Source organism: Eulemur rufifrons, chromosome 6 (assembly GCF_041146395.1).
Source record: "Eulemur rufifrons isolate Redbay chromosome 6, OSU_ERuf_1, whole genome shotgun sequence".
NCBI lineage: Eukaryota > Metazoa > Chordata > Mammalia > Primates > Lemuridae > Eulemur > Eulemur rufifrons.
This window is the reverse complement of record NC_090988.1, coordinates 87,010,885-87,038,497: the sequence shown is the minus strand read 5'-3', so window position 1 is coordinate 87,038,497 and position 27,613 is coordinate 87,010,885. Positions and strand designations below refer to the sequence as shown.

The 27,613-nt window shown below is 38.8% G+C and overlaps 1 protein-coding gene across 1 annotated transcript in view; it reads right to left on the bottom strand.

Moving 5' to 3' along the window:
- Positions 1–2,024: 2,024 nt before the first annotated feature.
- The window catches only part of HSD17B12 (hydroxysteroid 17-beta dehydrogenase 12), a 150,898-nt gene continuing 125,309 nt past the window's right edge, over positions 2,025–27,613 (bottom strand). Inside the window, exons 8-11 of the mRNA XM_069469852.1 lie at positions 20,826–20,907; positions 19,190–19,255; positions 4,814–4,963; positions 2,025–4,547 (exon numbers count right to left, since the gene is read on the bottom strand). Coding sequence (XP_069325953.1) covers positions 4,443–4,547; positions 4,814–4,963; positions 19,190–19,255; positions 20,826–20,907 — 403 coding nt within the window. The 3' untranslated portion in view covers positions 2,025–4,442. The remainder of the gene's footprint in view (positions 4,548–4,813; positions 4,964–19,189; positions 19,256–20,825; positions 20,908–27,613) is intronic.

The window sequence follows — 27,613 nt, the reverse complement described above, 5'->3', positions numbered from 1 at the left end:
GATACTCCAGATATTAATATTTTATCACATATACTCTACCATTTCCTCTCTATATAATTTTTTTCTGAACCTTTTGAGATTCAGCTGTTGCTATAATTTGGATGCTTGTCCCCCAAACCTCATGTTGAAATATGATCCCCAACGTTGGAGGTACGGGCTGATGGCCTAAGGTGTAGAAGTTTGGTTATGGGGGCAGATTCCTTGTGAATGGCGTGGTGCCCTCCTTGAGGTTATGTGTTAGTTCTTGCTCTATTAGTTCCTGCAAGAGATGGTTAAAAAGAGCCTGGCAACACCCCCCGCCTTGCTTCCTCTTTCACCATGCGATCTCTGCACACGCTGGCCCTCTTTGCCTTCTGCCATCAGTGGAATCGGCCTGAGGACTTCACCAAAAACTGAGAAGATGCTGGCACCATGCTTCTTGTACAGCCTGCAGAACTGTGAGCCAAATCAACCTTTTTTCTTTGTAAATTGCCAAGCCTCAAGTATTCCACTGTAGCAGCACAAATGGACCAAGACACGTGCATATACAATGCTCCATCATCCCTAAATACTCCAGCATATATTTCCTAAAAAACAAGTACTTTTTCTTAAATAACCATGATACAATTATCAAAATCAGGAAGTCATATTGACACAATGCCAATTAATTTACAGACCTTATACAAATTTTACCAATTGTTTCAAAAATGTCCTACAAAGCAAAAGTTAAAAAATATATATATTTTCTTGGCTGGGTGCAGTGGCTCATTCCTATAATCCCAAAACTTTGGGAGGCTGAGGTGGGAGGACTGCTTGAGGTCAGGAGTTTGAGACCAGCTTGAGCAACATAGTAAAACCCCCTCTCTACAAAAAACAGACAAATGTATCTGGGCAAGGTGGTGTGTGCTTGTAGTCCTAGCTACTCAGGAGGCTAGGGCAGGAGGATCACTTGAGAACAGGAGCTCAGGGCCGCAGTGAGCTATGATTATGCCACTGCACGCCACCCTGGGTGACAGAACGAGACCCTATCACCCTCTCCCCTGCCACACCTCCCAAAAGTTTTCTTGATCAGGATCCAATCCAGAATCATGTGTTTCATTTAGTTGTCACATCTCTTTAGTCTCTTTTAACTTGAACCTTTTGACTGGCTGGTAATTTTGTACAATACTCCTGAATTTAGGCTTTTCTGATATTTCTTCTTGACTATGTTCAGGTTATGAATTTTTGGCAGTGATATAAGTGACGCTGGGTCTTCAGTGCATATCAGGATGCACAAAATATAAAATTGTCTTTTTTAAATTTTCTTTTTTTTTTTTTAAGCAGAGACTAGCTCTGTCGCCTGGGCTAGAGTGCAGTGGTGTCAACATAGCTCACTGCAACCTCAAACTCCTGGGCTCAAGTGATCCCCTGCCTCAGCCTCCCAAGTAGCTGGAACTACAGGTGCACATTAGTACACCTAGCTAATTTTTTCTACTTTTTGTAGAGATGGGGTCCCGCTCCTGCTCAGGATGGTCTCAAACTCCTGGCCTCAAGTGATCCTCCTGCCTCAGCCTTCCAGAATGCTAGGATTACAGGAGTTAGCCACTGCGCCCAGTCAAAAGTTTTAAAATCTAACGTTTGTATTCATGCTAGATACAGTGTTATATACTTCTAGATGTGTCCAAATACATCTCAATACAAAGAAGAATTATATTTCCACAAGGGAATTTAAATTGTTCATATTTCTATGTTTTGTGTCATGACACAAGTGCTATAAATATGTTGATCTAAAAATAATAGAATATCACGAAGTAAAAAATTATAAACTAAATTAATTTCCAACATACATAAAAAAAAAAAAAGCTTTGATCATTTGTTTTAACAGTGGTAAACTACAGAGCAAAGCAGAACCAACCACCAAAATCTCAGATAATTTTTGGTATCAATAGAGCTAAGAAATTATAGCCCAACTTAAGCTCATTTCATTTCCATAAGGTATTATCACGACAAATCTCTTCTACACTGAATCAGCACCACTGATATTGGTATTGGCATTAATGTTTGCTCTATATAAAGTTCAGTTCTAGCGTATTGCGATACAATTAGCACCACATGAGAACTCAGAATTCCTCTCTTCAGGGCAGGACCAGTTGAGGAAAGGGATACCATCATATCTTTAGCAGTTATTTATTTTAAGTGCATGTGGTGCTGGCACAAGGGCAAATCAGAATGGTACAAACCATTACGTGTGTAGGACAATTCCTCTAATGTTCCCCCATGTTATTTCACCAAAAGGACAATGAAAGAATAAATTAAAATACAGCTTTCTATGCTGTGAGGTCAGCTAACTCTACACATGTAATTAATACTATCTTCTACTCTATTCTTTTTTGGGTTCAAATCTTTTTTTTTTTTTTTTTTTTTTAGACATAGTCTCACTCTGTCACCCCAGCTAGAGAGCAGTGGCATCATTGCAACCTCAAACTCTTGGGCTCCAGGGATCCTTGGGCCTCAGCCTTCTGAGTAGCTGGGACTATAGGCGCACGCCAAGATGCCTGGCTAATTTTTCTATTTTTTGTAGAATCGGGGTCTCACTCTTGCTCAGGCTGGTCTCCAACTCCTGAGCTCAAGCAGTCCTCCCACCTCGGCCTTCCAGAGTGCTATGATTATAGACGTGAGCCACTGCACCTGGCCTGGGTTCAAATCTTATCTAGTACACATCAGAAAATAAAATCAAGTCAACATAAAGTTAAGTCTAAACATTATGCTTCACTATTTTGAAGGTTTGGAGTATATTGTTTTCTCCTTTAGTATGGTTTTTCATGTTCCTGGAAAAATATTTTCATGTCATCATCTTGATCATTGTGTGTCAAATACAAGAAGATACTTGCCAAGCTGAAGCAATCAAAGCCATAGCACAGAAGTTTTAAAATTGCTAAGGGATTTTCTAGCCAGAATTACCAGTATTTTCTAACTGTGATAAAAGAAAAAGCATATTGTATCCTTGCAAACCAATCTCTCCCCATCTACCACCTCTCCACCAAAACCAACCACCAAAGCAAGCAAGCAAGCAACCAACCAACATGCGAAAGCAGATAAAATACTGCACAGGCCATTGTAGTATCACCATTGCTACAACAAAATGAGAAGAAAAAAGGCAAATAATGTGTTTTTCAAAAAGCTAAATTTATTCAGTTTAAATGACCCTCCTTTATTCTGAGATTATGTTCTTGCTACTTTTTTGGTGCTAAAATATATTCTCTCTCACATAATGATGCTGATAGCAGATGGTAGTTTGGGTTTTCCCTATTTTTGTTTCATGTCCTTAGCTGGCAAAATTAAAAGCCAGGAACACTTAAATGCCCCAATTAAAAAAATTTCTTTGATAAATTTACTGGTGCTTAAAACTCAGAGCCTAGGAACCATAGCCTAGGTAAAAGCGAACCTTCTGTGTTGCATATTTCATAGTATTGAATTCTTTTTTGGTGCTTTCTCCATGCAAATTATGTAGCAGGATAAAAGTTAGTCTTAATTTATATCAAGCCAGTATAAATATGGCCTTAATTTCAAGCACCAAAGAAATATATTTTCATTCAATACCATGGTTATATCATGTTTTAATGTAATTATAGTAGTACCTATAGGGGACCAATTTAAAAAGCATGCCTTTTCTATGATATCATTACTTTTATAGGAATAGCCGGTGTCACATTTATGAGCAGTATTGGTTCCGCGTAGAAACAAAGAGGGCTGGGGGTCCAAGAAGGTCACTCTTGGGTTAGGGTTTCAGTGGCACCATAAGTGGCTGCCAGTCTCGACATACACTTTGGTCCATTTACCTTTATACATAGTACCAGACAGCTTTTAGTATTTACGTATATTTAAACTGAGAGGAAATATGTATTATAAGAAAGCATAGTTTATGCATAGTTTTTATATCATTAGCTACCTTTGAGAAAGAATAGTTGGAATATACTTTTAGAAAACTTTATAGAGATCTTTGTAAATTGTAGTGTGTCCTCCCATAAGCAAATCAATTAACCTTCATTCCCTCAAAGTGTTATAAACAAAAAAGAATATCTATACATTACTTTTTATAATCAGTTTCAGAGAAAATACAACAATGATCAATGGCATTTTGGACCAGATAAAACTGTTGAATTTTATGTTGGACTCTATCATTCCGTGATTTGCTATCATCATCTTCCTTCCTATCAAGTGTTTTTGGTAATATTAGTGCTATATTCATTTGATATGAGCATTTGTATTAAACTTTAAAATTACTCCTAGTAGTAGCCAGAATAAATGTCAGAAACTTCTAAAAACAACTTCTGTTTTCCTGCCAATTAAGACAATATTTAGCCATGTTAGTATTGAAACTATTCAAAAGACAACTGCAGATTTTAAAGACCAGTGGGGTGCTTTGCAGTGAGCACACACAGGCTGGAGCATGTGGCCAAGTTACTCAACGCAGTGATCGATGCTTAGTTCTTCTTGTTCTTCTTCAGATAGCGAGCCCGTGTGGACTTGTTGACACCCATGCTTATTTTAAAATAGATCCAAGAAGGCAGGATCGAGAATATTGAGCTCTAGGAGAAAAAAGGGACAGATATGTAATTAAAGCTTATAATTTAGGCTAAACTGAAGCATGATTTAACATTTTATTATATTACTGTTTTATTTATAGGTAGACTTTAAAGTTCTTGAGTATACAGTTTAAAATAAAACACAGATGCCTTGTTAGTATGTCTAGATAAGGTATATGTGCAAATATATCACATACTATTTTGTGACTCAATAGGAAAGGAAACCCCAAAACAGAAAGTACTGATTTGGGGCTCAAAAATGTACATACCATAAGAGAATGGATCAAGTATCCATTGGTCCGGGATTGCAAGCCTACTGTTTTAATTGCAGACTTCACAAACGTCTCCGAAGAGGGTTTATCAAAAGTTGGCTTCCGGATTTTAGCCAGTTTTGTGGCTACGAAGTATGGCAGGACACACTAGAAAGGCAATACCCCCCCCAAAGAAACATGCCACTGATTAGGAAGGCCACAAACTCAAAATTCACAGTGGTGTGTGATTGTTCTTAGTGGTAGAAACATCCTGAGGAAACCTAACATTTGTATCTTTAGAGAGAGAGAAGAAAAGAGACGCACCTCTCTAAAGCCAGCTTGATAGAACACACGATAGCTTAAAACAAAGTCTAACAAATCAATCTATCAATAAATCAGAATTTGAGACTAGGGAAAGTATTAAAAATAAGCAGAAATAGGCCAGGTGTGGTCGCACATGCCTGTAATCTTAGCACTTTGGGAAGCCAAGGCGGGAAGATCACTTGAGGTCAGGAGTTTGAGACCAGCCTGAGCAAGAGTGAGACCCCCGTCTCTACCAAAACTAGAAAACATTAACTGCATGTGGTGTCACATGCCTGCAGTCCCAGCTACTCAGGAGGCTGAGGCAGGAAGATCACCTGAGCCCAGGAGTTTGAGGTTGCAGTGAGCTATGATGATGCTACTACACTCTAGCTGGGGCAACAGAGCAAGACTGTCTCAAAAACCAACCAACCAAAAAAAATCCAGAAATACACCTTTTTGAAACTTTAAAAAGGAACACATTAAATAGAAATCTAGAGAGCAGAGATTCAAGATAGGATACCCTTTCTACTCTGACCAGACTGAACATTGCTACAGAACCACCAAGTAGAATTTTGACATTTCATCTTCCTAAAGAGATAATATCAATTTTCTCCATAATTTATGGTTAATTAAGCTTGTTCTATCAGCTTGGTTCTTCTAAAATAGATATTTTCTCAGCCTTGGGCTACTAGTTTTCTTCCCTGGTTACTTACCATTCCTTTCTGCTTCTGAGTTTTATAAGCTTTGCTACTGATAAGCTAGAGCCACCTCCTTCTTTTTTTTTTTTTTTTTTGAGAGGGAGACAGTATATCAATATGGAAACAGACTGGGTGCAGTGGCTTATTTCTGTAATCCTAGCACTTTGGGAGGCTGAGGCAAGAGGATTTCTTGAGGCCAGGAGTTTGAGACCAGCATGGACATCATAGCAATAACCAGTCTCTAAGGCCTTGCTATATATTTTGGATATGATTCGACATAGAATATAAGGAAATCCTATTACAATGAGTCCTGAGTCATGATACAAGAGGTCCCTTCTGTCATCTGAAATGTTAATAACTTGGGCATGGTAGTTCATCAAAGAGTGAATATATTCTGTTTATCACACATGTGTGAAAGGAAAGGGTATAAATCACAATGATACTTCTATTAAAGAAGAGGATTGGTTCCAACACATGGTGGTCAAAATCAAAAACTTCATTACTAGAGGTAGAAATAAAATGGAGATCTGTTCCATGCAATGCATTTCTTTCCTACTGAGACCTAGACAGAGTGCTCCCATGTCTCTTTGGGTTTCATGAGTATGTGTGGGTTTTCGTAATTTTGTGTTTTGTATTTTTCCCACTCCAAGTAGGAGTCAAGGAATATAACCCACCCTCCTTGACAGGTGGGCTGAAACTTCAGCTTGCTAGTTAGAACCAAGAACTCAAGGGCCTAACCGCTATCATCTTCCACCTTTCTCTTTCCCAGTCCCTGCAGCCACAAACCCACACTAAGAAAACTAATGTCATGACATACTTCAACACCTGGGCCAACTTTGATTAGGTAAGCTTGGATTTTTAAAAATCTGTTTATTGGAATGATGGCTATACATTTATCCCTCACTTAGTAAGCAAAGATTTTTTTTTGTCAAAAGGTCTTTAATTTTAAAACCATTTTGCTGCAAGGATATAGTAGGAAAGCATAGACCAAAGAGAGATCTCAGACTCATAACAGTATGAAATGCAGAGCTTACTGAGGCTATAACAATGGGTAGGGAAAAGTTTGTTCACCCAGCAAAGCAAAGCAGAGCAGCAAACAAAACACAACAGAGTACACACATATACTCTGGTCTCAAATAATGAAGGAACATAAGCAAACCATTTCTCATCTCTATGAGTCAGGTTTAAAGGTCACAAAAATGTGAAGATTAAAAAACCATTTCCATATTTAGATCACAAGCCTGCTAAGTATCATAAAGTTTTGAGCTTCTTGAGATAGAGATGGTCTGATAATTATACCTTTCAATTGTATTATAATTCTTTGTTCCTTTCTCCCATCCTTTCTCCCTCCCTTAATATATATATGGCATAAACTGGACTCTTCGACCTTGCAGGAGAATTAAGTTGCACCACCCGACTGAACCACTTGATGGTGCCACAAGTTAAGTCATCATTCAGCTAAACCGCGGGCAGCCTAGAGAAGCCCCTGGCTCTGGGGGTGGGGAGAAGAGAGGCATATTCTCAGGAATTCCAAGTCAGCTATGTTTTCCAGCTAAGAAATGTAAATTCTATTCTGTAAAGGGCATTTATTTCCAAATGGTTTAAAATCAAGGCAGTTAACTGGCCTCACAGAGGATGGGAAGGATGCAGAGATGAAATAGCTTTTCAGCTTAGACTTAAATGAAGTGGAAGTGTTTGCCAGGTAAACAAATAAGAGAACAGCAGGAGCCAGAAAAAGGAGACATAAAAGAGCATGAGGTTTTCAGGGAACCGCAAGTAGCTCAGGCTGGTTCAGACATCAGAAATGTGTGCAGCAGCGGCAGCAGAGAGGCAAAACGGCACAGAAAACGAAGTCTGATCACTGGACAATGTCAATTTCTAGAACACAAACACCATAAAGACATCATCTTATTTGCCACTAAACCATCAATGCTTAGAAGAGTACCTGGTACATAGCAGGGACGCAATGAAAATCTGAATGAAGTAGCCGAAGAACACTTCATTATGGACAGCACTAAAGAAATATTGGGTTCCCTTTTCCACTGCTATAGTCCAGAAAATCAATTACACCAGGAAGTTGATAATATGAAAGTTTAAGTGAAGATTTTAGATACTCTGAAGCTTAAGCAAGATCATCTATTTAAACCAATGCAAATCTATAGATCTTGCTACTTGCCAAGAATTTAAAAAGGAATACTTCAAGTTATATAAAAGGAAAGCAATATTTTACGTGTCAAAAGGTCATCTAGGTACATTCTTAAACTGTTAAACAAAACCCAACAAGTGATAATTAATCCATTTCTCCTGCTTACTCAGGAAAACATGGGAAACAAGTCAAGAAGACAGTCATACTTTTATAGGAAGCATTTTGGGCAGAACAAATCTTTAAAGTTTGCTCAAGCTCAACAAGTTGCCATTACAAATATTACTAGCTTAGAAACTGCTAGAGATGTTGGCAAGTGTCCTGGTCTGCAAATTTAGAATCCTAAATTGAAAATAATTAATTAGTTCATAAAACAAAGCTGTTGGTGCTTTGTTCTTGCTCAGCCTATTAAAAAAAAAGAAAAATCACTGGAGACAACTTGGTATCTTCTTCTCACCCACTGGACCATCTTGCTTAGATATCTGGACTTCATAAAACCATTTAGGGGGTCTTGAGTCAGAACAAGAATCAATTCCATGGAGTAGTGGAAAGAAGGATGCCCAAAGCTGCACGGCGGATATTCAAGAATCAAACAATGGACCTTGGAACTTCACATGGTAGAGCATCTTTCACTGGTGGTCATCTGTGTACTAAACATGCTTTCTCAATTTTAAAATGAGCAGAACAACTCACAACAATGATTTGGGAAAATGTAGGTCCAGAAGACACCAGGTTCCCATCTATTTGTACAGTATGGGATTCTAGACGTGGTGTGTAATCTGCCTTTAATGAGCATTAAATTCACCAGTGTAGGCAGAACACATTCTTAAGGCAGAGGTTGGGGCTCTCATGAGGTCTATTAGGGAAATTTTACTTCCTTAAATCTGAGTATTCATTTACCATTTCAGGACTTAATATCCTCCCCCAAATTTGAATAATTATACATATATATTCTAGTTTTGGAGTTTGTATTACTTTATTTGCAGACCTTGAAATGAGATTTTCCACAAAAAAGCCCTTGATTATCTAATTGGTAGACACCCTAGGACTTTCTAGAAAATGTTAGGAAAAAGGAATTGTTCTGATGCTGCAGAGATCCCTGGTTACACAGCAATGACAAAATGCCCTATAATAACAATAGGCATAAATCTTAGCACCTAAGTCCAAAATGAAGGAGTTCAAAATATTTGCTCTGCACAGAGAAGATCCTTGATAAATCCTGGCTAACAGATAATCCTATAAATGACCTACCTCCAAACATGTGGAATTTGTATGTTAACATTCAAGAAACAAAGGAAGAACAGTATAATCTTACAAAAAGCATTCGCTCAACAACAAATTATTTCCTGAGTACCAGGTAGAACGTCTTAGGAACTGGGAATACAGCTATGAATAAAAACAGAGTTCCTAACCTTACAGAGCTAACATTTTAGTATGGGCACACAGGCCACAAACAAATAATTAAAAATGCATACAAAATTGGCAGCTGATGACAAAAAGGAAGAAGAAAAATAAACCTGGGTAAAAGACAGAGGTGACAGAGGCTGCTCCTGCAGTTGGGTTGATCAAGAAAGGCCTCTCTGATGTGGTGACACAGAAGCAAAGCTCTGAATGAAGAGAAGGAGTTAGCCAAAAGGATACCTGGGAGAAGAGCCATCTGGACTGAAGGACCAGCAAGTGCAAAGGCCCTGAAGTGAGAGTGTGCTAAGGGTGTTTCCAGAACTGCAAGGAAGCCACAGAAGTAGCGGGGTGGGGAGGGGGCAAGATAATATGCAAGTTTGAAATTAGCACATTGTGGGTCATAAGAACCCATGGTTTCTCTCTGGAAGAAATGAGAAGCTGTGGAAGAATTTTTAGCAGAGGGGTGAAATAACAAGATTTTGTTTTAAAAAGATCACTTTGGCTGCTGTGAGTAGACTGGAGGAGCTATAAGCCAGGATGGGAGCAGGGATGCCAAAAGGGGAGATACTGCAAAATGTCCAGAACAGGCTGTAATGGTGGGTCAGATCACAGTGGAAGCAGTGGAAGTCATGGGAAGTGGTCAGATAGTGGATGTGCTTCAAGAATTAACTCAAGTCAGTAGCACTTCCTGAAGAATTGAATCTGGGATGTGAAAAAATAGGTATAGATAGGATAATAAGGAAAAAAAAAAAATCAGCATTGGTTGAAATCAGACCAACTAGGATTCAAATTCCAGCTTGACCATTTACTAGCTGTGTGATCTTCAGCAAAATACTCAATGACTGAGCCTTAGTGTCTTCCTCTGCAATTAGGGGATACAGCATCTTCCTTATTGTACTATTATGAGAATTAAATAAAATACTGTCAGTTAAAGAGTGTGGAGTTTGAACTCTAGTATATATTAGCAATTCCTTTCTAAGTTTTCCAGCATTTATATTTTCAGAATGAATTTGGAAAGAAGAACTTGGCTGTATTTTTATATTCTGTAAAAGGTGTAAGAACACCATTTTCCATAGAGAATCTCTGACTGTTGAGATAACCATCTGGATAGCTTAGTCCTTCTGGACACAGATTTAATGGTTTGGAGGGACCTCTTATGTTTTTAGATCTTACACTGCGGTAAAGGGCCAAGAAAAAAGATATTATCACTGAGAAAAATGTAGATTCACCTGGTTGGAAGGGGTCAAAGTCCAATTATCCCAACAAGACTAATTTTACTATTCTTAAGGCATTTCTCAAAGTTGGTGCAGTTGACCAGAAATGAGTATTTCCAGTGAGAACCTTTATATTGCTTTAGTTCTCCCTATTTAGATTCCACTTACACTCAAGACACACTCTATTACTTCCTTTTATTTTCATTGGCAATTAACAAGAAGAATGGATAGAGACTTACATTTTCATTCCCAGTTGCCATTTCTGGATAGTTAGCTTTGTAGCTCTTTGAAACCCCATAGAGCTATATGATCACTCTAAGCAATAACATATTGTAACAAAACATAAAACAGGAATACCTTCTTTCATTAAAAAAAATATTGAGTTTTGTTTTCTCCGGTTTTCCTATTTGTTTTCTAAATTTCATAGATTAACCCAAATCTATTCTGATTAAAAATTACATTTTCATCTGAAGTAACAAAACCATCAACTCTCATCGCCAAAGAGGACAAAAGTACTGGAAGTCAGTAACTTAAGGGAATGGGGCCCAGAAGATTTCTTCATGATGGCAAGTTCAAGTTTAGACGGAGTATTGTAATTGTGTGCTAAGAATGAGAAAACCCACTTCGTCTCCGGGCAGCTGAAACCTACGGCTGCTCTCTCTGGCTCTATGTGGCTCTACCTGCATCCCTACCCTGCCGCTGGTTCAGCATCAGGTACAGTAAACCCTAGGGGATGGTTTCAGTTGGCAAATGACCTCCTTGTTGACAGCATTTCCAGAGACCTGGCTCGCCAGGCCAAAGGAGGACACCCGCACGGCACAGAGCCACAGCTCCGTGAGAAGCAGGATGGCACCGCAGGCAGAGCACAGGCCTTGGCGTTAATCAAATCCAAGTCACAAACCCAGATCGGTGCATCCCCTACGCTTCCGGACATTCTTGAATATATCACCTTCCTTTACTTTCTTTAGCCGTTGTTACAGTATAAAATCATCTTATGCACATATTTGTTTATGGTCTACCTCCTTCCCACTAAATGTAAATTCAATCATAGCAGGCATTCTATCTTTTATGCCATGGTATCCTCAATTGCCAGACTATTAGGTACTTTCTAGATATTTCTTGACAGAAGAAATGTGGAACATGATGTAGACCTCTAGTTTTAGACTTACTGTTCGTATAATGTATGTAGATATCTGTCTTCTCTCTGTGTGCATGCAGAGAGGACACAGACTGAGTTTGTTTTTTGTTTTTTGTTTTTTAAGGGGCAAGGGTCTCACTCTGTTGCCCAGGCTACAGTGCAATGGCACAATCATAGCTCACTGCAGCCACAAATTCGTGGGCTCACGTGATCTTTCTGCCTCAGCTTCCAGAATAGCTAGGACTACAGGTGTGTACCACCAAGCCCAGCTAATTTTTAAAAATTTTTTTGGTAGACACTGGGGTCTTGCTCGGCTGGTCTCGAACTCCCGGCCTCCCAAAGCCCTGGGATTACAGGCACGAGCCACCACGCCTGGCCTGTGTTTTATTTGCCATTGTTTCCTCACTGTCTAGCTAAGGACCTGGCAAAGTTTACCGAGCTGTTTGGTAAACTGAACTGACCTCAGGCAAGTTACATGACCCCTCTTGATCCTTAGTTTCCTATTTGTAAAGTGGGACTCTAGGTTAACATTGATCTCAAGTGAGATAACAAAATAGGTGAAAACTTGGAGCATATTACATAGATATCCAATGAATGCAAGTGTCTTCCCTCCATTCTTCACACTTCCACATCGTCTCCCAGTTTGCAGTGTTTTTATATATGCCACATCATTTATCCTACTTGCCAGAGGAGGAGATTAAGGATCAAACTAATGAAGCAACTTTCTGTACATCAGATGACAACTGAATGGTGAAAGCAGAACTCAGATCTTGGCCTGCTGACTCCATGTTCAGTGCCCTTTCCTTATTGCCTCTACATATACTGGTGACCGATGCGGTCTGCATAAAACCAGAGTCTGGATTGAGGAAACTGACCCCACTCTAGTTGCAACCTTTTGCTTTGAAATGACTAACTATCCAGGCAATGACTAAATGACTTTGAAAAGACTACATATCAAGACATGAATGTCATGAATTCTTTAGCATCAGAAACCTCTTTATAAGGCAGGTTTGTGAGGAGACACCACTGGATGCTAAATCTAGGGGACATGATGACAGGGAGCAGGATATCTGCGTGGTCTCAGTGTTTCCTAACAGACTGCTATTAGTGCAGGGGGACACGAGTAACTATACAGAGAAACTGGGTAGCACCTGGACTGGAGAGCCAGAATCAACCACCGATGAGGGCAGATGGATCTGTGTGTGTCCCGATGTGATGCCCTGACAAGGACAAAACATGATGTATGTAACATTTTGGCCAGGAAAACATCACCTGAACCTCACCGTGAGGAAGCATCAGATAAACCCCACAAGAGCAACGTGTAATTAAAAAGAGCGGGCGAGTACTGTGCTCCTCAAAAATGTCAATGTCTTAAAAGACAAAGAAAGGTTGTGGATATATTCCAGATCAAAGGAAACTAAAGAGACAGAACAACTAAATATAATGTCTGATCCTAGGCTGAATTCTTTTTTCTTTTCTTTTCTTTTTTTTTTTTTTTTTTATTTGAGACAGAGTCTCGCTTTGTTGCCTGGGCTAGAGTGAGTGCCATGGCGTCAGCCTAGCTCACAGCAACCTCAAACTCCTGGGCTTAAGCGATCCTACTGCCTCAGCCTCCCGAGTAGCTGGGACTACAGGCATGCGCCACCATGCCCGGCTAATTTTTTCTATATATATTTTTAGTTGGCCAGATAATTTCTTTCTATTTTTAGTAGAGACAGGGTCTCGCTCTTGCTCAGGCTGGTCTCGAACTCCTGACCTCAAGCGATCCACCCGCCTCGGCCTCCCAGACTGCTAGGATTACAGGCGTGAGCCACCGCGCCCGGCCTTAGGCTGAATTCTTGACTGGAAGATAAAAAATTCTATAAAGAATATCATAGGGTCTAAAATTGGGCACAGATCATACATTAGATAAAAATATTATATCAGTGTTAAATCTGAGTTGGTAACTGTCTTGTGGTTATATACAAGAATATCTTCATTCTTCGGAAATATACACTCCAGTATTTAGAGGTAAAGGACCATGATATATGCAACATACTCCCCCCAAATAAGACAAATATGGTAAAATGTTAACAATAAGTGATTCTAAGCAAAGGGTACTAGAGTGTTCTTTGTAATATTTTTAGTCTTATAAATTTCTATGAATTTGAAATTATTTCCAAATAAAATTTTTTTTTAAAGTAAGAAGGCTTGTGAGAGTTTTGCAGACTAAGAGTTCAAGAGGTATAGTTTTAGGATTTAGTCTTAGTCTGAGCTGCTTCATACTTGCTCAGTATTAATTGCTAGTCAGTACAGGGCAGACAGAAGGAGTCCTGGAGTAGGGCCCACTACGCAGCCAGTCAGATTACTTTGCCCTTTGAAAGATTTAAGCATAGTTTTCTTTTGACTGGGCTTTAATTATAAGGTAATAATGAGAACAGTCCTCATCAACAAAGCACACTTTTGATAAGGTTCGTTCAAGAATGTGCTTCTTACCCTCTATTCAAAATCAATAGAGTCTATCGGGCCCATAATTCACCCCCAGGGAATTTATTAATATATCAACTTGTTGCGTTCATTGCATTTCTAGAAAATGCTTATATAATGGCAAATCTGAATTCTTGAAGGGAATTTTAAATGCCCCTTTTTTTTTTTTTGCTGCCTAAATGCCCTTATAAAATAAAAAAGAAAGAGGCTGAAGGAAAGACGGGTAGAGAAAAGAAAAGGAAAAATATTAATAAAGGAAGTAATGTAAAACAATCTAGAACTTGAAAAATATACTCTCTTCCACCCCGAAAAGAGTGATCTGATGTACATTCACATGGAGGTAGACCTAAAAAGATAGCTTTCCTTCTAAAGATTATAAAAAAATTAAACTTGATCACATAGCATTAGTCTAGAAGCCATTCAGATATAGAGGTTGAAAATTCAAGACCATGAGCATCTGGAAGCAACAGAAGAAGCTCAAACAGCCTGTGTACCACAAAGCATGACCATGCACCACCAGAATCCTCAGTGATGTCATGCAAAAGGCAGGTCTCCAGTGTGCTATGAATGACAGGTGCCATTAACAGCACAGAGACAAACAAGATAAATGGCCCTGTTCTCAAGAATACACGGAGGAGGGGGAGAGAAGGAAAGGCCCGAGAGTAGCAAGCAGAAGTATATAATAAGCTATAGCGAGAACAGAAGGAAAGGCATAACCAAATGTGCCAAGGTGCTGAGAGCACGTTTCCCAGGGCAGGTGAATGGTGGCCTTAGCCCTGAAAGATGGACAGGATCATAAGGCTCGGTGCAAACGTGGCTGGGAGGAAACATGGCAGGCAGATTCACAGAGAAGTGAGGAAAGGGATGCCAGCAGAGGAGCCAGTCGTGGGTGCTACACTTTACAGGACAGAGCACGTACTGGACACACAATGTCCACTCTGGCCTGGAGGCAGGGGAGGGTGATGGAGTGGCAAGAGAGGAGATGGCCTCGTGGAGTCTGAATTTAATTCTAAACCTTATGGGCAGCGACTGGAGGATTATGAAGGAAAGCAACATTACCTGATTTGTATTTTAACAAGATTACCCAGGAAACGTATGTGGGATGGAATAGAAGGGAGTCAGCTGATAAATATTCCTAGCCCAAAAAATTTGTTAGCAGAAACCAATCATTTCTAATACTGAGCTTTATTTGATCAAATTTTTTTTGCCCTTTTGATCAGAATGAATATGAGGTTCTCTTTCTATCTGCTTCTGGTATATGTCCACAGAGAATGACAACTGCACTTTCCTTCACAAACATTTGAGTCTTTATTTTTTCACAAAATTCATTGTAAGTTTAAACCTAGAATGAACTCCTATGAAGAAAGACAATGATCAATGAAATTACATAATTTATAATTCATTATTAGGGAAAAATAAAAATTTATTGCAGTAAAATATTTCAGAATACAAATGCTAATGTGTTTTTATAGTAGCTTCTGGTCATACCGATTAATAGTCAGAGAATCTGGAGAAAAGATCTTTGAGGGAAACAAGCTGTGGGAATGAGAGAGGACACTCACTTGTCTATCAACAATTTTAGAAATCGCCCATCTGTGCTCACAAGGCCCAATGCTACCTACCTTGTGTCATTGAAACAATTGCAGCTTCTGGTCACTCCCACCAATGGAGCTTCAGGATTCCTGCCTAGTCTCAGTAGGTGTTTACAAATTACTAAATTAATAGCTTGATTACAATGGATTCATCAGAAAGAAAATGGTATAATCGCAGGGCATTTGATACCTTCCCTCCCACAAATGCTTTACTGGTTTCCTTGTTACCAAAATACAACATACTCTACATAACAGATTCAAGCTACTGGCTTTACAACGACTGGTGTCAAGGAAGGGGGAAAAGGAGAGTACGGTAGTTCAGTATAAAATCCAGGATTCTAGAAAAGCTTGTTCTCCCATATGTAACCTATACATATGGGATGCCACAAGTCAGAATAACACCAAGTGGCCGTGGCATCTAAGGGTTCCTTGGGTAAAAGCTCAGGTGGGGGTTTAGAGGAAGCAGACTCTAAAGCTGACCTTGGAAGAGGAAGAAACAGTCACCTCATTTTTCCTTTCATTACAATTCGATCTCACAGGAGGTGATTTAACTCCCACCAGTATCTACTCAGAATAAAAAGGTTTAAAAGCTAGATCTAGATAACACTTAGGCCCATCTTGACTGTCTACAGATATAAAGGAGAAAACAGAACTTAGCAACCAAGCACCTTCTGGTTCCATCACTGCCTGAGCACAGATGGATCCAGTAAGTGTTTAACACTCTCCTACAGGCCTGGAGCAAGTAGCCTAGTGGTTAAGAATAAGGGCTTTGTTGCCAAATAGGCCTGGATTTAAGTCCCGGTTCAACATGGGTAAGTGGCTTACCCTCTCTAAGCACCAATTCCCACAACCTTAAAAAAGATGACAATCACACTATATTGTGGAACTGTTAGGAGATACAGTGAAATGATACATATAAAGTGCTTACTTAGCACTGTGCCTGAAAAAGTATCCACTCAAATATTCACTATTATTTTGATGAAACATTTGGGGCTTCAGGGTGCAAAAAGTGAAAAACCAGGCTTACAGGAATGAAAGCCACATGAACACCCGGCATGTGTGGAGGTGGAGCAGGTGATGGGCAGGAGCAGAAAGAGGTAAGAAATGCAACTTCTCCCAAGACATTTTAAAAAATGTGTCTAAGCATGGCAATGCTTATTATTTCTTTGGGTTGAACAACAACTGATTTGAGATAGGTACCCATGAAAACTCTTACATGTGCTTCCTCTCTTATTTTGTTTTTTTGGAATTTTTTTTTTTTTTTTGAGACAGAGCCTTGCCCTGTCACCCTGGGTAGAGTACAGTGGCATGATCATAGTTCATTGCAACCTCAAACTCTTGGGCTCAAGTGATCCTCCTGCCTCAGCCCTCAGCCTCCTGAGTAGCTGAGACTACAGGTGTGCACCACAACATCCGGCTAATTTTTTTTTTTAATTTTTGGTAGAGACAGGGTCTTACTCTTGCTCAGGCTAGTCTCAAACTCCTCACCTCAAGTGATCCTCCTGCCTCAGCCTCCTAGAGTGCTAGGTTTACATTCCTCTCATATTTTGAATTGTATTTTCACAGCATTGCATCTGCTAGCTACATAGTAGCACTCAAAATTAACTCAAAATAGATCAAATACCTAAACATAAGAGCTAAAACTAAAACACTCTTAGAAGAAAACAGGGAGAAAGCTTTAGAACATTGGATTTGGAAAAGATTTCTTGGATATGACACCAGAAGCATTGGCAACGAAAGAAAAAATAGATAAACTGGACTACATCAACATTCAAAACCTTTGTGCATAAAAAAACACCAATCAACCAGAGTGAAAAGGCAACTCATAAGTGGAAGAAAATATTTGCAAATCATATCTTTAATAAGGGGCCAATATCCATAAAGAACTCCTACAACTCAATGACAAACAACCTGATTTAAAAATGGGAAAAGGACTTAAATAGACATTTCTTCAATGATGATATACAAATGGCCAAGTAAGCACATGAAAAAATGCTCAGTCTTACTAATTATCATGGAAATGCGAATCAAAAATACAATGAGATACCACTTCACACCCATTAGTATGGCTATTATAAAAAAACAAGCAAGCAAACAAACAGGAAATAACAAATGGTGGTAAGGATGTGCAGAAATTGGAACCCTTGCACTGCCGTGGGAGTGTAAAATGGTGCAGCCAATATGGAAAATAGTTTTGCAGTTCCTCAAAAAATTTAAAATATAATTTCTATATGATCCCGCAATTCTTTTTCTGTGTACATATCCAAAAGACTTGAAAATGGGGTCTCAAAAAGATATTTGTACACCCATGTTTATATCAGCATTATTCACAATAGCCAACAGGTAGAAGCAACTCAAATGTTGAGACGAATGGATAACAAAACGTGGAATACACACACACAAGCTGGAATTTTATTTGGCCTTAAAAGGGAAGAAAATTCTGACACATGCTTCAACATGGATGAACCTTGAAAACATACTAAGTGAAATAAGCCATTCACAAAAGGTCAAATTATTTGTATGAGTCCACTCGTTTGAGGTATAAGAGTAGTCAAATTCATAGAAAATGGAATAGTGATTGCCAGGGGCTAGAGGGAGGGGGAAATAGCAGTTAGTGTTAATGGGTGCAGAGTTGCAGCTTTATTTTTTTTTTTTTTTTTTGTTGAGACAGAGTCTCACTTTGTTGCCCAGGCTAGAGTGAGTGCCATGGCGTCAGCTTAGCTCACAGCAACCTCAGACTCCTCGGCTTAAGCGATCCTACTGCCTCAGCCTCCCGAGTAGCTGGGACTACAGGCATGCGCCACTATGCCCGGCTAATTTTTTCTATATAGATTTTCAGTTGTCCATATAATGTCTTTCTATTTTTAGTAGAGACGGGGTCTCGCTCAGGCTGGTCTCGAACTCCTGACCTTAAGCAATCCACCCGCCTCGGCCTCCCAGAGTGCTAGGATTACAGGCGTGAGCCACCGCGCCCGGCCAGAGTTGCAGCTTTAGAAGATGAAAAAAACTCTAGAGATGAACGGTGGCAAAGGTTGTACAACACTGTGAATGTACTTAACGCCCCCCCGAACTGTATACTTAAAAATGACTAAATGGTGGGATTTTATGTTATGTATATTTTACCACAATTTAAAAAAAAGAGATGTTGATGGTCTCAGTTTCTTAAAATAAAACCATAAGAACTTAAAATAATTATGCTGCAGCTATTTATAATGCATATAGTTCTACTTTAGATATCCCTACCTAAAAATTCTAGAGAATAATTTTTTAAAATCTAGACTTGAGTGCATAAAAGAAAAAGAAACCATGTCTTTAATGATGTGCTAACGTCACATTCACTTACTTAGAAATGTGATTTTCTTTCGTTGCCAAGACAGCAACAGTTGCTCTGGAAACCACACAAAAACAGGGATACTTAACTGAAACAAACTCCACTCACCTGCACAAAGATGCCCTTGCTCCTATACTCCTCGTGGAGGCACTGAGAGAAGAAATCTACAAAAGCCTGGGAGGGTGGTGGGAGTGAGAAGAAAACACACACATTACATCAATCTGCTTGATTTGTAGCCATGGAAACAAAAAATTATAAACTAGCCATTTAACGCTATAGTTTCTAATCATTCTTTTTCATTTCACATACAGAAGAGACCTTAAAAAAACATCAAAACCTCAAGTTGTTTTTAATCTGCCAATAAATGAAGTATTATATTACCAAATATAATATCCACATCAAATTTTGATTTAGCTGGAAAAGGCTCTTCTTATCCTTTTTTCTCCCCAAAAAATTACACAAAAAATTTTTTATATTATATAATAAAGGATGCATTTCTTCTCTCTACTTGCCACTCAAACAGAATTCTGTTTAACTCTGTTCTATGGGGATTTTGTTGTTGCTAAAAAGGAAAGAGCAAGCATTCTCTTGATGTTTTGGGATGGCAGGACCCAAAAAATGTAGAGATGAATGTGACAGGCCATTTTCTTCTGATAACACAACCTTAAATCTATGTGTAAAATATAGTGTGCCATTCTTCAAATGTGGACTCAACCTCAGGCTTGAAATGCAAAGTATCAATAATGACTCTATAAGGGTCCTGATTAGTAATAATCTTGTGTCTGTGGAGCAGAACAGATAAGAAGTTGGAATTCACCAATCCCTTCAAGAGACATGGCATCCATTTTAAACATGCCTATAGTATGTGTCAGAGATACAGAAAGCAAGGCTGCAGGGGTTGGGGGGTGGTGCCAAGTTTTTTCAAAAGATAGTAGTAACTGTTTTTTCAAGTGAAAAAGAAGGCAGATGTTTCGCTCTTTTCCTTCCCTGACATAGTGCACATTCTTACTGTACATTATACTTTGCTTATTTTTCCCTAAAAGCTTTAAACATCTAAATGGTCATTTTCCCTTCAGAGATGTAGTCCCACACTTCAACAATGTATCTGAAGATGATGCTCCTGACCTGCAGGCAGTAGGGGATGCATTCTAAATTATATTCCTAGTAGTAATGTGAAGAGATGAATGGTAATGTTGTATGAAATTATGACATCTTACCAAGAGTTCTGGAATAGTCTTGTCTCATCCCCAAAGCAACAATGAATACCTCTGAATTCTGGATAATGTGGCAAAATATTCACACTCTCACCTAGTCTATCTTGTGCCTACTATGTACACTTATGTGCTGACTGGATGCCTTTCTTCTATGCTGTGTGAAGTGGATTCATTTATCCATCAAATCTCTAACCTTAGTCATTAACATCATGGTCTAAACAACTGAGCTAACTGGCCTAGGCCAGCTCTCTGTGGACAAGTATCACTTTTAAAATCAGTAAACTACTGGGAATTTAAAAAAAGCATCTGTGGATGTGACATCCTGAGGTCCCATTTGTAAGTTTACACGCATCAGTATGTCTCCAGCTGTGGGTCTCCTGAAACTCGGGTGGGGTATGTTCCCTCTCTTCTCAGGCCACTGGAAAACTGCCAAGAGTATAACTTCAAGAAAGTTAAATCCATGTTAATTTCTGAGGCTGAAAATGATTCCTCATCCTTACCTGGACAGGATTTACTAGAATATCGCTCACCTTGGTTGCAGAGTAGACAGTCAGCAATGGCACGGGAAGCATGCCAGAGGCAGATGAGATGTTCAGAATCACTCCTTTTGATCTAAAAGGGAAACGTACCAAGTAAAAGGAGTGAAATAATATACACAGTTGTTTGTGAATTACAGAGGGAGATATTAGTATATAATTATTTGAAACAGAATAACAGCTGTTTTTCTAACACATGTCTCTCCCTGCATTTCATCAGTGTGTGATCTGCCTGGTCAGTGAATGAGGCATAATTCAATCAACTAAAAATAGCTCTTCTTTATGATTAGCTCATGTCCCACTCTTAGAAATCCGGGCCGTGACCAGATCACATCTCCAGTCTCCTCAAGTTGATCTCTCCCCTCTGAGGTCTTTTCTGGTCCTTTCACTTAGAGATACTGTTATATTCCTTGCATGCACTTTTATTTTAGCACATCATCACGAATGACTTTGCTATAGTATTTAATCATTCTATGTGCATAAACATTTCCCCCCCCCTCAACAAAACCATAAGCTTTTGGATGTAATAGCAAACATTCTGCACAGTACTGAGCATGTAACAAATGGGCACTCAATAAAACCTTCTGGCAATGAGTGAATGGCTGTGTCCTGCCCTCCTACCTTCCCTGGGTTGTAGGTATCTGGGCACCAAACCAACAATTGACTCTAAAACTATGCAACTCTATAGTTTATCAAACTGTATACTTTTGCCAAAAGGCAAAGCTCAATTCCTACTGGAATTTTTAGAGACAATTGAAAGTTAAAAGTCAGAAAGTTACCCGGAATTTCTTATTCTACAAGTAAATGAAAATTGGATTGAGAAAAGAAATGCTGTAAATATTAATATATCAGCTGTTAGGAAGCATATATAGGTTACATAAGTGTGGGATTATAGTTTAGGAATGTCGGAATTAACATCCTTCCCCTCAAATCCATTCTTCTCAGAGGGGTCCCCTTCTTCAGCTAGTGCAACCTGACCCACCCACCTTCTTTCCTCTACATTAGATTCTTTTCCTTCAACCCAGTTTCTCATTGTTCTTTGTCTGAATTTACTTGCCCAAGGCCTATTTTTTTTTCAGAATTAAAAAAGGAACCATGTAGACCCCTTTTATGCAAAATAATAAAGGAAACATGATTAAATGGCATCTAAGTTATTTTAGACATAAATCTGAAAAGAAATAATCCCCAAAGGTCACCCGCTCCATCTGCCAGCCTCTAGGCGAGATGCCACTTCAACCATCAAAGGGAAGTCTGGATCCTCGGCTTAATGTGTGTCACTGGAAACAAGTTGTTTTTGCTTTTTTTAAACAGAAGTCTTCATTAGTAATACATACTTTCCTAGGCAATGAAATCCATTAACATTTTCATGATAGAAATCAAATTTAGAATTAAAAAATTTTACTAGGGTTTTGAAGAAAGTTGGAAATAAGTAGTCAATGGATTAATCACGTCATTCTTGTATTTTTTGTGTCTCTCTCAGAAACAGAAAAGCCTTCTCTTTTTTAATTTTAAGGTAAGAGTTTGTATCGGGAGTTAGAACCCAATCTAAGAAAAGGTGAATTAGCAATGAATATCTAGTCATTTCATTTTATCTATATTTGTGAGCAATTTCTTTGATAAAAATGGAATAAAAGCCACTTTTGTTACAGGAGACTTTTAAAACCATATTAATTTATAATGTTTAAAGTACCTTATTCTTTTGGGGGGTGCTGAAAATGTTCTAAAATTAGATTGTGGTTACAGTTGTACAGCTCTGTGAATATACTAAAAACCACTAATGTATATACTTTAAACGGGTAGACTTTATAGTATATGAGATATATCTCAACAAGTCTATAAAAGTGGGAGAGAAATATATTTATAATATATTGGAATGTACCACCTTTAAGTTGAGAGCAGAAACCAATCAAATGGAAGCAAAGAGAGCTATTGTATCTTATGCAACACAATATGCTTTTTGAGAAGTAACCCCAAATCCTGACAAGTTAACCCCCTCCTGCATCCCAAGCATCCCGGTAGGTGTGGGTAGTGTTTTATTTTAACCCTTTCTCACATAACCAGGAATTGCTATGTCTTCACTCATTGAGAGCAAGTTAAGTAAAAGCCAGTTTGAAGTAGATGCAGAAGGTGATGTTTCCTACTGAACCTGCAGCCTGCCCTTACTGGTTTTACCAGGTGGATTATATGCTCCGTTATACTCAAATTAGTTGGGGTGGTTATACGTGCCCTTGAATGAAAATCTTACATTTTTTATTTCATTCTCACAAACGAAATGCAATTTAAAAGTCTTTAAAAGTTAAAGTTTAATGTTATCAAATACATTTTAAAAATTAAATCTTGACCTCATCAAAACAGACTCTTAAAACTTCACTCACCAAAGCAATGGTATCAATACAGGAAAACATAATAAAGGCTTCTTTCCCGTTTTCAAAATTAATACAGAACAATAATCCAATATGTCACACTTAAATGCAGTCATGCTCCTTGAGACAACTACGATCTTTGTTTCTCAAGTATTCTACCCTGATTTCTAGGAGGTAGAGCTACTTTGAATTAGTGAAAAGTCAGAATTTTAGGGTACTTTATGCAAACACAGTATTTGCACTCTAAAATGCATTCAAACAAATCTAAGACCAACAAACGATAGAGTGAGAATGTACTAGACCTAAGTAAATAAAAGGATAGCATTTATAACTGTACCAAATTGACAGAGGGAAAACAGCCCCTCTACAAATCTCTGCCCTACCATCAAACACACATATTTGTCAAGCAAAAACCTTCCTCCCACGCCCACACACACAACAGCATACAAATCTCTTGCTCTTTCTTTCCAAGGATAATAATATTCAACTTAGTTTTCTCTGAATCATAAATAACACACCAGTCTAACCTGTCTTAATCCTTGTACTGTATACAGTATCTACTCTTTATGTAGAAATAGGGCTGAACATTTGGGACTGTGAGGCACAAAGGACTCGCCTTTAAAATCAACCACATTGTCTAGCTCTAATCCTCCATCTAAGCAGAATTAGTGACGTCAAACCAGTTTCCATGGCACAGCCAGATTCCTGACAACTCTGTTATACCAAGCAGAAGGACAAAACGGGCTGTGCTTAATTGCACACAGAAACAAACATAAAACCAAACCCTGGTTAATCTCTCATTTTCTGGGGACTTGGGAACAATTCTAAGATTGAAAAGTACATTAGAAATTTTTTGCTGAAGTTCTATAATGAAGACTCAGTTGCTAATACTTCAGCATATTTCCTAGTTTGTTATGACAAATATCCAAATAAACAAGTAATATTTTCCGTGATGCAACATTCTTAATTCATCATACTGCTTACTTGCTCACAGCCACACAATGGTGTCTCAGTGGTACAAATTATTGAGGATCTATTAAAACTAAAATACTGCAAAAAACAAAGCAGAAAACACCAATTGCTGACAGGAAAGCACTTTTTCATATAAATAAATTCTCTGTAATTACTAGTCTCACAAGCCAAACATTAAACTCACCCAGTTCTATCAAATTCAGTACGTTGCAATATATAGCTTCCTATAGCTATGCTCTCGGGTGGAATTCCTCAGACCTGTGAAATTCCCAGTAAGAGACTCTTTAATTACCACCTGGATAAAAAAAAATTGCCAAGCCTTTCTTTTATAAATGCTCCACTATTCCATCAGACTGTTGCAGTACCCTTGTCCACACCTGTATAAAAATACCACTGTCGTAGAGCAAGTAATAGATCTCCTTTGCAACAAGTCACTGATTTCTGCCTTCCTCAGGAACCTCATCACTGCCCCACACTGCAGGTGACAAGGGGAGGGATGGGGGCAGGGGGGTGGTGCGTGCAGGGGGTTGGAATAAATGCTGCTGTGAAGACCTGGAACCCCAGGGTTAATCCTAGTGTGGACAGCTAACTGCATACAGAGTTTGATGGCAGACAAAACGAGAATGTGCAAAAAAGACTCCATCCCAACTCCTCACGTATTTCCACTTCTTATCAGGGAGTACATAAGCATGCTCTTGGAAGGTCATTACCCTTTTTTTAAAAAAAGCTTAAACATGATACTGACATTGGTATGGACAGTTCTCTAATAGACTCTCAAGAAGACTGAGAAACATAGCAAAATAGAGCTCTATGTCAGAAAAGAATCCTAGAACACAGGGGTTAGGTATATAATTAGAATCAGCAATTCAAATACTTATATTATACAAATGTTGCTTTGTTGAAGAAAGTTTGCAAACATTTAGCACATGAAAGAGAATTACCTGCCCTAAAACACCATAACATGTCATAATTCCACCTTAAGCAATACAGTATGAAAGAGGCTATTTTTAGCTTTTCCATGGTTGTTATGGCAACCACCTCTTGGCTCCAGCTGTACACAATGTTTATAATTCCAGGGAAGTGAAAAGAGCAAGTTTCCTCTATAATGTAATTATGCACTTTCTACTTCTATGGTAATAATACCTTAGTTTGATTATAGATGCTTGTTTAGTGATAGTCAGTTGGCCCTAGGCTATAGTTCTAGAGGGTTTGGAAAATCTCATACATCAGAGGTAGAATCAATGAAAGGAAAACAACAACAACAAAGGATATTTATAAAGGACTCTGCTGTTACTCAATTGAGATACCAATCCCATGGGAACCAACCACAGGAAATATGCCATTTGGGGGCAGTATAGAGAGCAGGCTCTCATGAAACCACTTATAATGTGTAAATAAGAATGCTTTCAGGCCAAGCATGGTGGCTCATGCCTGTAATCCCGGCACTCTGGGAGGCTGAAGCAGGAGGATTGCTTAAGGTCAGGAGTTCAAGGCCAGCCTGAGTAAGAGCAAGACCCTGTCTCTACCAAAAATAGAAAAAATTAGCTGGGTGTAGGGGCATGCATCTGTAGTCCCAGTTACTTGGGAGGCTGAGGCAGGAGGATCACTTGAGCCCAGAAGTTTGAGGTTGCAGTGAGCTATGATGACACCACTATACTCTACTTGGGATGACAGAGTGAGACTCTCTCTTAAAAAAAAAAGCATGCTTTCAGATGATTTGTTAACTTGGGAGTTTTTCTTTCCTGTTGGGCACACAGCTAACATTTCTGGCCTCCCTTGCAGTTAGCTGTAGCCTCTGACTGACTGAGGCTACAACTCTTAGGACAATGAAATGTGGGCAGAAGTGACATACACCACTTCCAGGGCTGGGCCATGAAACCTCCCCTAAAACCATCCTTACTCTCTCTTCCCTCATCTGTCAGCTGAATGCAGAGGAGAATGCCAAGACCCTAGAGAATGATAGAGCCCCTAGATGGCAGAAGCCTCCGATCCCTGAATGACTAGGTAGAGATGTGAGGGAGAAATAAACCTTTATAGTGTTACGCCACTGAAATTTGGGAGTGGTCTGTTAGAGCAGTTAGCCTACACTGACTAATACACCTAGTAACTCCTTTAATTCAAGTGCAGATAGATGTTCCTTCTTCTAACCAAAAGTACTGATTTATAAAATCCACGTACATTTCTTACTTGTTCTCAGCAAGTACCACAATCACCCCCACAACGCCAGGTTCAGTACATGGCTTCTTACGGCTTTCCCCCAGATCATTCCTCAAGCACACCTTAAAATCAACTTGCTTTCTTAAAAGGTAAAGATCCAATTCATTGTCTGTATGCTCCATGATAAACTTTTCTCAGTGAATGTCTGTTGAATAAATGGATTCTCTCCTTTGCATCATTTGTCTGTATCTAATGCCCCTGCTGTAATAATGGCTGCCAGGTTGACAGAGATACCGGTGAAGCTCCTAGCTCCTTCCATTTGTATTATTTACTAACTGTGTAGCTTCATAGTACTCTATGTCTTTGGGCCTCAGTTTTTTCATCTGTCAAATACGGAAGGTTACTTTCAATTAATTTAAAGTACTAGATTTCTATTGCTCTTTGAATCCAATACTTTATGCTCTGCAAAATGATTTCATAACTATTATCTCTTTTGATAGGGTTTTCACCAACACAATTAAAAATTCCTTTTACAGTAGCTCTGTGGTTTTTAACTATTTCTTTTTTAAAGGATGGATGTACTATCCTGAATTAATACCATGTCACCTGCAGTCGTCAAGACTAGAATTAAGGTGGTGGCCCAAATTTTCAGACCTACTGGGTTCTACTTTGTCTGCCCCAACTCTGCTATCTTCTAGGGTTTTGGTTTGACCACTGCCATTTCCATATCTGACCTTCAGAGGCCAACTCCCACCATCAACCAACATCAAGCAGTTTGAAGGTTTTAAAGGGCAATGTTATTAAATAAAGCAATTAAAATCTACAAAATAGTGCAAACAAAACAAAATTAAAAAGAGCCTTGCTAAGAAACAGTTTCTTAACCAGTCTCTGTAGATGCTCAACAAATAGATTCCTAACCTCAGTTTTCTCATCTGTACAATGGTGGGAGGCCATCGAAGATAAATGAGTTAACACATACTCAGTTCCTGATTCACAGTATGTACTAAATAAACACAAACTGTAATCCCTGCCTACAGCTGGTCATAGAGGTTTCTTAACAGAAGTAGGGCCCTCAAGTCTTCCCTTATCAAAACTGTGATTCCTTTGAGTCTCTTCCAAACTCAAAGCTATTTTGCAGATGAAGGATGACTATGAAACTCTAAATTTGGAAATCCTCAAGCTAGTTCAAGATGTAAGCACAACTTTCAGCAGGTTAGCAGGTTTTCTTTGAAGGTCTAGATATCATTCAGGTTTTCCCAAGGAAGCAACAGAACTTAATTACAATTTTAT